The 10,288-nt window shown below is 33.4% G+C and overlaps 1 protein-coding gene across 1 annotated transcript; it reads right to left on the reverse strand.

Annotated features, from left to right (window-relative positions):
* Positions 1-2,118: 2,118 nt before the first annotated feature.
* LOC141547558 (olfactory receptor 5B2-like) lies at positions 2,119-3,075 on the reverse strand. Its single transcript, XM_074275945.1, has one exon. It carries the CDS (start codon positions 3,073-3,075, stop codon positions 2,119-2,121), a length of 957 nt encoding a protein of 318 aa, XP_074132046.1.
* Positions 3,076-10,288: the final 7,213 nt, after the last annotated feature.

Genomic DNA, 10,288 nt, shown 5'->3' on the forward strand with positions numbered 1-10,288 from the left:
TGTTAAGTACCGACTTGTAAGAACCTAATATCTCATTATCTCATTAGCACTTAGTAAGAACCTAACAAAAAACTGAATAAAATGCTTAGATGTACTCTGAAAAAAATAACAATGTTATCACCTACCTCATTTGGGGCAGAAGAATTATCATTGTGGTCATGTATAGCATTAACATTTCTGCTTCCAGGTCTTACTATTGATTGTTATGGTGTTTGTAGTCCAATAATACCAACTGAACTTTTCGAGATGAACTTCTTCTTAATAATAATAACATTATGGGAGTTGAGTTGGGTCCAAAATAATTCAAATCCCAAAGGGAGAAGTGTAGAGTTAAAGGGAGGGGAGAAACACCAGACACATACCAAAGTGCTTTATATCCCTGGGGTCATAAGACCCAGTTTACTTCTAGAAAAAAGAGCTGCAAAAAGATAATGGTTTCTTTATCTTTTATTAGTTATTTTTTTACTGTCACAGTAAAAACTCCAATAAAGAGAAAATGAGGCATAAAAGTTCAAGCACCATAAATTTGTTACCAAGGCCAGCAATTGTCAATAAAAAGGATGCAAGAATCTCCTTTAGTAAAGGATTCATCTAACACTCAGAGAAGCTCTTTTATTCAGTTGGTTATATAGGGTGCTAGAAACATTCCAGTAATACAAATTAAACTGACTGATTAGTCAGATAAAGATTAATGATAGGCTTTGCTTGGATTACCTGAAAGCAGAAATATCTTTAACTCAGACAACAGAAAAAATACATAAGTAACTAACATCCTCTGGAAAGTCTTGTGATTGGCAAGCATCTTAAGACTAACCCACTTTCAAGGTCAGTAAATGTTCACAGAGGTAAGGCTTTGTGCATGCATACAAACATGGTCACAGAAATAGGGAAATTAAAAATTTACAAATTTTATAAATTTGGGCTATACCATTAAGTCTATATTTATCTTTCATATATTTATTTATTTTATTAATTTTATGATTATAACATTTTTTGACAGTACATATGCATAGGTCATATATTTATTCAAGTGATTAGATACCATTCTCAAACAATACTTTATAAATAATATGGAATAAAGATGAGTATCCATTTTCAATTTCATTTTATTCTCAAAAAGAATTGTTCCTGGAAAATTAACTTCTTTGCTAATAGTATAGTATATTCCTAATTTTCTCCTATTATAATAAATTTAGTTCTTATAATTCAAGTTATTAAATACCAAAGAGACTTTATTTTATCCCAAAGAAAAACTAAAAGATGCTTAAAAATTCTCACAAAATCTCCTGTTCAGATACACAAACACATAAAGCACCCAAAAATCTATTAGTTAGAACTCAATTGATATTGAGGTTGGTATCAGATTATTACACTGTTTCCTATAGTGAAGTATAACTCTCCTATAGTATCAAAGTTCTTTCCAAGGCCTGTGGAAGTACCATAGAGTTTGTATTCTTTCCTAAAGACAGCCATAATGCAATATTGTGCTAAAGCCAACTCTCAGGGGCTCACAAGAGATTACTGAGTTGTGAATGAGAACATTTTCATCATACAAATAAATTCTACACATTAGGACTTAATTTATGGTTTTATTTATGATCTGGCCTTTAAGAAGTGATGGAGAAAATAACTGAGGATTAAATTTTCAAATATGTCATGAATTCCTTTTCTCCTCAGGGAACTTGTGCTTAAATATTTAACAGCACACCTCCCAGTTAGAGGATGATAAATCATCAATACCATTAATATCAAAGCTATGGATTTCAGCCAACTCGATGGATTTGCTCTTCATGTACTCAGCTGTTCAATAATGAAGGACTTGGTCTTTTCTAGAATAACAGCTAGAATCTGAACATTTGTTATTCATTCCACATAACGATGATAAAATAGGGGGTAGAGGCTCTGTAAGCATGAGGAAACAGGCTAAGATTTGGGGTGTCTTTTCTAAGATAATACGACATGAATGTATCTGAGACAGAATTGAAATTCACAATTTCCTATATCCACATCCATGACACTTTCCACTATATGATGCTGCTTCTGAAAAGACTTGAATTAACCCTCTATGAGCATAAGAAAAGTATTCTGATTTAGGGACTGTATCACAGTGTAAGGAAGTTACAGATTGGATTTTTCTAAGAAAAATGATGATCTGCTCACAGCTTTCTTGAAAGCACTCTTGACATCTTTGTTCCTGAGACTATAGATCAGAGGATTCAGTGTGGGGATGATCATAGTATAGAATACAGATGCCACTTTATCTGAATCCATTGAATGGCTTGAGCTGGGTTGGAAGTACATGAACATAATTGTCCCATAAAATATCGATACTGCTGTAAGATGGGAAGCACAGGTGGAGAAGGCTTTCTGACGACCTTCAGCAGATTGGATCCTCAGGATGGTGATGAAGATGAACATATAGGAAGACAATATAATCATAAGAGGAAAAAATGCTGTGAATATTCCAGAAATAAATATTACCATCTCAATGTTCTGAATATCAGAGCAGGTTATAACTAGAAGAGGGGGAACATCGCAGAAAAAATGATGGACCACATTAGATCTACAGAAGGAAAGACTAAAGATGTTTCCTAGGATTATGGAGGAATTCAGAAAGCCACAAATGTGAGCACCACTCGTCAGAAAAACACATACTGCTGAAGTCATGGTAGTGGTATATTTTAGGGGCTTACATACAGCTGCATGACGATCATAAGCCATGGAGGCTAAAAGAAAGCTTTCAGTAGAAGCAAAGGCTCCAAAGAAGAATAATTGTGCTGCACATCCATTATAGGAGATGACCTTGTGGCCTGTAAGGAACCCAGCTATAACTTTAGGAGTAACAGCTGAGGAATAGCCAAAATCCACCAGGGAGAGGTTACTGAGGAAGAAGTACATGGGAGTGTGGAGGCGAGAATCCCAGGAGATCAGAACTATTATCCCCAGGTTCCCCACCAAGGTGATGAGGTAGATGAGAGTAAACATGATGAAGAGAGGAATTTGAAGCTCTGGGACATCTGTTAATCCTGTAAGGATAAACTCATTCACTTCAGATCTGTTTTCCATAGATGTCATTTGAGTGTGATGTCATTTAGCTGCAATAAAAGAGTTAACTATGAGCATAAGCCACTCTGCATGATGAATGACTCCAATATAGAAAGTAAAATAAAAGATAATCTTTGGTTAGGGGTAGAAGGGACCCAAAGCCTAATAACAATTGTCACTGCAATTACTTTAGGACTCTAAAATTCCTTGATCCAGTTTGTCACAGAGAGAGTGCCTTAATTCTCATTATTATCTTAACAGTCTTTATTTTTTTATTATAGCTTTTTATTTACCAGATGTATGCATGGATAATTTTACAGCATTGACAATTGCCAAACCTTTCGTTCCAATTTTTCCCCTCCTTCTCCCCACCCTCCTCCCCCAGATTGCAGGTTAACCAATACATGTTACATATTTAACAATCTTTTAAGTATTATTTCCCACTCTAGGGAAAAAAATCCCTTCTTATCTGACAAAAATCAGCATAAGGATGGAGTCGTTTCTTAGGATTGAAGAACTAGATCTTTTCTTATGAATATCCTTCACACTGATAAATAGAGGAAAGAGGAAGAGGAGAGGAGTAAAATAAGACAAAAGACAAAAAAAAAAGAAGCGAAAAGGATCAAAGAAAGTTGGCTGAGATTTCACTGGAATACTGCTTAACTTAAGATTTCATTGTGTCTGTAAGATCTGTTGTACAGACTGAAGTCAAAACTTCCTGAGAAAGAAAGAGTTGACAGTTAACAGAAGTTCTATAGTTGTGGGAGCTGTCTGTCAAAAATGTTATTGGTGAATCATATACCAATAGGTATGATTTTAAAATCTGTTGCCTTCATACAACCTGTCCCCTTTTCAATCCTCCACCACTACTATAGTGGAAACAGAAGCCATACCCGGGATGTTTTGTTCTTTTATTCACTCTATGGTTTTCTGGGTCCCAGAGATATCACCGATCTTTAATTTAGCCTCCTTCAAGTTTGAGCTAAAATACTATCTACAAGAAGTCTTTGCTCATGTGTATCAATTCTAGTGCCTTTCCTCTTTTGATTAACTACAATTTATTCTGGATATTTATTGTTTGTATAGTAATTTACATCTTGTCCAGAAATTATGGGTTCTTTGAGGACAGGGATTATATTTTACCATTCTTTGTATTCTCAGTGCTTAGCATAGTGGAGATCCCATAGTAGGCACTTCATAAATGTTTATCAGCTCATTTATTTAAATGGTAACCCTTCCTTTATGAATAAAATTAAGTTGACCTTTGGGCATCAGGCAAATAGTCCATTCCCAGACTTCACCATAGATCTTTATGGCTTGGAAGGACCTACCACAGTTATGCTTCACTAATTTGGAGTACTTAGCTTCATCTTTACCACCATTGACAGTAGAAGAAAATTTCATATGAATTAGTTGCTTCATGTTTTTTATAACATGATATATATATTTTAAAAAATCACAGCAGAGTCAGAGAATCTTAGGTAAATCCAATCTGAGCAATAATTACCTCTGTCAAAATGTAAGATTGAGAAAAGAAAATAACTTTTTAAGGAGGAAGTATGAAAGATAAACGTTATATAAATCTAGTGGCTTAGTAGGATTCCCAAACAATTGTGCCTAAAAAGCAAGAATCTCTCAAATGGAAAACAAGTCTGATCACCAACTTGACATTTAGACCCTAGGGATGGGACTCGTAAGTGAAATATGATTGATTTTAGAAAGGTTTCTCCCTTCCTGAATGAAAAGAGGTAAGAACCAGAGTGAGGAAATATGGTGGAAAATATTCATAGGGTTATCAGCATACTAGAATATAGAGTTGATATACAGTAATTATATTGGAAGAAGAAATAGACCAGCAATTTGTTAACCATAAATTTGGTATGAAGAACTGATTTATTAATGATGGAGGACTTTAATTATCTTCTAGATTGTTTTCTCTTGTTTTGTCTATCTTTCTGTTTGTGTATTTTTGTGTCTTTCTATTTTCATCTATAAAAATGCCCTGCTTATTCTGTCTCATCAAAGAACAGTTCTTGATTTCCTGAATGAAAATGTATATTTGTCCATCAAAAGTTTAAATGAAAGAACCAACATGAAGAAATACTGTTCTGAATTTGATTCTCATAAAGAATGGGGAACTGATAAGTATGCTCAAAATAAATATGAATGTTACAGGAGTTGGAGGAAAATAAGTGACTGATTTTAAAGTCTGAGATAGATTTAAAAAAGAGAGACTACCAACTGTCAGATATGAACCTTAGATTTAGGATGAATCAATTCTAGACATTACAAAGGAAGTATAAAGTAGCATCTTATGGTCTAATTCAAAACTTAAAATACAAAAAGATATCAGGAACACAATTGTAATGATAAAAGATAAAAATTGTCAGTTATATAGACCTATTTGTAAAATATAAACTACAGCAAAGTAAAAAGGAGAGATAATAAAGGACAAAATGCAAAAGCAAAACATATCTTATAGTAAGAGATTTAGAGGACTGCCAGAGCTCAGGATGAACTGAGGGAAGCATAAAAAGCTAAAGAGTATTAGGTATTGGATATGTTTTTGAAAAATTGTTTATTTGGGAATAAAAAGATAATCAAATAAGGAATTGTATCAATGCTCAAAGTTGATGAGACAAGTACAATGAATGATAAGGAAAGGCAGAAGTAATTAAGTTATATTTTGGTTCTATTTTCTGTGACTAAAAGAATGATTTTTGGATTGAGAAATAAACAACTATGTTTTATAGGAAATTGACATCAGATAATAAGCATTAGCACTTATATGTGCAAATGAAAGGGAAGAAGCATTTATATAGCATTTATTAGGTGCCATTAATTGTGTTAAGCAAGCCCTTTATTAATATTATCTCATTTGATTTTCACTACAACCTTATAATATATGTGTATTAATTATCCCCATTTTTGGCAAGGCTAGCGGGGTTAAGTGATTACACACAACTAGTAAATTATTCCCATTTTAAAGTTGAGGGAACTGAGGCAAACAGAGCTGACATGACTTGCTCAGGATTACATCATAAAAATCCAAAGCTAGATTGGAACTCAGGACTTACTGGCTCTAGTACTCTGTTCACTGTACCAGAGGTGTCTCTTCAAAGTTTACAAAGTCTTTAAATATATTTGATTATTTGGTTTCTACAGCAAGTTTCTGATGTACAAGATAAATAAGAAAACTAATTTGATTTTATATTATGTAAAGAGACACAGTATCTATGCATACAGTGATGGACCACTATATTCTATATTTGGAGCAACTTATTCAGTTGTTACTTATGCTCTTTAAGAAAGAAATAGATTAGAGGTTTTTCAGAGGAGTTTAGCTACAGTGGAGAAGGCCTTTGAAATCTTGCCATATTGATATTGGTGGAAGGAACTGAGGGTATTTGGCATAGAGAAAATAAAAGATGGGAGTCACAACTAGTGTTGGGATTAAAGTTATCTTTAAATATCTGAAAAACTGTCAGAAGGAGGAAGGATTTGACTTGTTTTATTTGTATCCAAAGAGAAGAACTAGGGCTAAGTGCAGAAGTTAAAAACAAATTTCAGTTTTATACAAAGAACACATTTCCAAAACATTGTTATTCAGAAGTGGAAGGGCTGCCTTCACATGTATTGAATTTACTCTTTTTTAAAAGACTTGATAGAAGTGCTAATTGACCACTTGTTAAATATATATCATGTGTGTATGTATGTGCGATATATACATATGTATATATGTACATAAAAGTGTGTGTTTATTTGTTATTTTAATGGCTAACACTGTTTCTACTACCTGTAATCTTTCATGAATCCCTTAAGATCTTTTATTCCTAGGATACTATGGACCAGTATTTCATCATCAATAAAGAAAAGATATTTAAACTAGGTTACTTTTGAGATCCTTTGCAGTTCTAATTAAATGATGCAATGATATTTTTGACCTATGTTATTTTTAAAGATTTTCATTAGTCTTCATGATACCACAATAAAAGAACGTTTTTTTCTAATGTAGTTTAGTTGGGATTTTTAGGTAAGGACAAATGAGTAATTAAAACTTTATATCATGGATTATTAGAGAAGTAGAAATAAAATCTATTTTTGCAACTAGCAACAATGAAGATTTTTCCTTTACTATAATAGGAGCTATACAAAATAGAATACAAAAAACTAACTTAGACTCAATTTTTATAGTAATATTCATCTCATATATGGTAGTCTCAAGCCATTTTGTTATCAAATATGTATAGACACAGTCTCACTGATATAATCAAGGTTGGTTCCTTTTAAGTGCCCACATCTAGAGAAAACTTTTTTTTGATAATCAGGGCAGAGAAAACACATTTTTTTCTGCTTAGAAATGTCTAGGTATTGAAAAATAGTATTATTTTCGAAAGAGCACTTGATTGAGACAATGAAGATTTGGATTTTTATGTTGCTTGGATTTGAACTAATTTTCTCTGTCTTTTCACAAAAGCAATCAATCCTTTGGAGTCCCTTTCTCCTCATTTGAAAAAAATTGGGATTAATAGTTTTTGGGCACAGTGATTACACATAGTGAATGTAAAGAAAATGTTTGCCAAGAATCAAGTGCTATAGACACAAGAACCACAGGTTATTGGCCTTGTACATGATCAGGGATGAGTGGTATTTTGGGAAACAAAGATTTATAAAAAAGAGGAAAGACATACTAAAATAATGCAAGGTAGTAATGAGAGAATGTGGTGTAGTTGAGAGAGCTTTGATCTGAGTCAAAAAGATGTGGATTTAAGTCCCACCTCAGATCCTTATTTATTGCATATGCCTAGATAAATCACTTCAGTCACTTAACCTCAAGTTGCTTACCTGCAAATGGAGAAACATAATGATGGAATATATGTCACAGAATTCTTGGGAAATTCAAATGAGGAAATTGACATAAAATTCTTTTAAAGAAGGTTTAGCCTTTTAAAAATGTGAGCAATTATCATTAAGTGCAAGGAACAAATTTCATCTATATTTTGTTTTCAACACCTTTTCTCAAGAATATAATGCACTACTATACACACATTAATCAACATCACTTAATGAAGTGATCATTAGAACTTTAAAGTTGGCCATCCTCAAACTGCTCCTTCAGTTACTGAATCAAGATGAGCAAGAAATGGTCCAAGCAGAAATTAATAACTAGTATTTATAGAACACTTGGATGTTTGACCTCAAAATCCCTACACAATCTTATTTGAGGTCCAAGATAATTCTGTGAGAAAAGCACAACAGTGTAATCATGCACATTAGACAGAAAGGAAAGGGAAGAAATTAAATGACTTACTCATGGGTAAAGAGTGAGTTAGTGTCTGACCAAGTTTTTATTCAAATCTTCTTGTCTCCAGGTCTAGTTATGTTTCCTTTATACCATTTTGCAGTCTACATAGGCTCTGTAGTCTTGAACTAGATATTCTATAATTTATGTGGCTTGATATGGAGAAAGATGGTTAGGACTCAAAAGGGAGAATTAGCTAAGAACTTTATATTCAAGGTTGGACCTTGAAATCCCAAGCCCAGGAAGCAAGAGATCTTATTGAAGAAATTCTTCAGGAACCAGTAAGACAAAGAGTTCAAAGGTTCCAGTGGCAGAGATGTCACTTCTGGCCATGGCTTCTGTGTCATGGAAGGCAGTGGAATTTGCAACGGGCACCCTATGTTCCATTCACCTCAGCTCTAAGAAATAGAAAAGGAATTCTATTAATAATTGGATGAGTTATAGAATTTGACTCACAAACTGATTCCTTAGCACTGAGTCTTGTAGTACTGGAAGGTTTCAGTATCAATAGCTGGAGACAGAAAAGAGACTGGGACTTTATGCAGTCCTGGGACCACTACTGTTCTTAGGAGATAGTGCTCCCTTTGGAGCTTCTGCAACCAACTCATGAACAAAACAAGTCATTAAATTTGCTCTGATTATGGGGAAATAACTATTTTCTCATGGGTAATTTGTCAGCCTTAGATTGTTGCTAGTAAAGTGAATGAAGGAAGGGACCTGAACCTGGCCATGGATAAAAGCTGGATGCTAGTCCTTCTATGTGACTACGTGACATTGTCAAAGTCACTGAACATCTCTAAGACTCGGTTGTTTATCGTTGAAATGGGTAGATAATTTTCATATCTAAAAACAATCAAAATATTTTGGCGAAGATCAAATGTGACACCAAACATGAAAGAGAGTTGTAGTGAAAATATTTTCACAAAACAGAGCAGTGGGAAAATCTCTTAGAAGATCTGGAATTGAATTGGATGTCACTATGAAACTCTAGTCAAATAACATATTGGATGAACTTTGATTTATTCATTTATAAAATGTAAATAAGCATATTTTCATTCTGTAAATCTCAAGACCATGGTGAGAATAGTAATTTGTAAAAAAATTGACATCTATTATGATTATTAATGCTATTCTTTTTTTCTAAAGCTTTTTATTTTCAAAACATATGCACAGATAATTTGACAGCATTGACTCTTGCAAAGCCTTGTGTTTCAGATTTTCTCCTCCTTCCCCACACTCCCTCCCCTAAGATGGCAAGCAATTCAGTATGCAATAAACATGTTAAAATATACATTAAACATTATATATATATATATATATATATATAAACATATTTATACAATTCTCTTGCTGCACAAGAGAAATCAGATCAAAAAAAGAAAGTAAATAAGTAAAAACAAAATGCAAGTGAACAACAAAGAGTGAGAATATTATGTTGTGATCCACATTCAGTTCCTTCAACACAAGATGGTGTAGATGGTCTCTTCATCACAAGATCATTGGAACTGGCATCAATCATTTCATTGTGGAAAGAATCATATTCATCAGAATTGATCGTCATATAATATTGATGTTATTGTGTACAATGATCTCATTCTGCTCATATCAATTAGCATCATTTAAGTCTCTCCAGGTCTTTCTAAAATCATCCTCCTGATCATTTCTTATAGAACAATAATATTCCATAGCATCCATATACCATAACTTATTCAGCCATTCTCCAACTGATGGTCATCCACTCAATTTCCAGTTTCTTGCTACTACGAAAAGGGCTGCCACAAACATTTTTGTATATGGGTCCTTTTCCTTCCTTTAAGATTTCTTTGAGATATAAGCCCAATAAAAACACTGCTGGGTGAAAGGGTATGCACAGTTTGACAGCTTTTTGAACATAGTTCCAAATTGTTCTCCAAAATGGCTGAATTCATTCACAGTTCCACC

Source organism: Sminthopsis crassicaudata, chromosome 6 (assembly GCF_048593235.1).
Source record: "Sminthopsis crassicaudata isolate SCR6 chromosome 6, ASM4859323v1, whole genome shotgun sequence".
Classification (NCBI taxonomy): Eukaryota; Metazoa; Chordata; class Mammalia; order Dasyuromorphia; family Dasyuridae; genus Sminthopsis; species Sminthopsis crassicaudata.

What these genes read in the sequence shown, in the direction of transcription:
- LOC141547558 (XM_074275945.1), bottom strand. Translation starts at nt 3,075, where the DNA reads ATGACATCTATGGAAAACAGATCTGAAGTGAATGAGTTTATCCTTACA.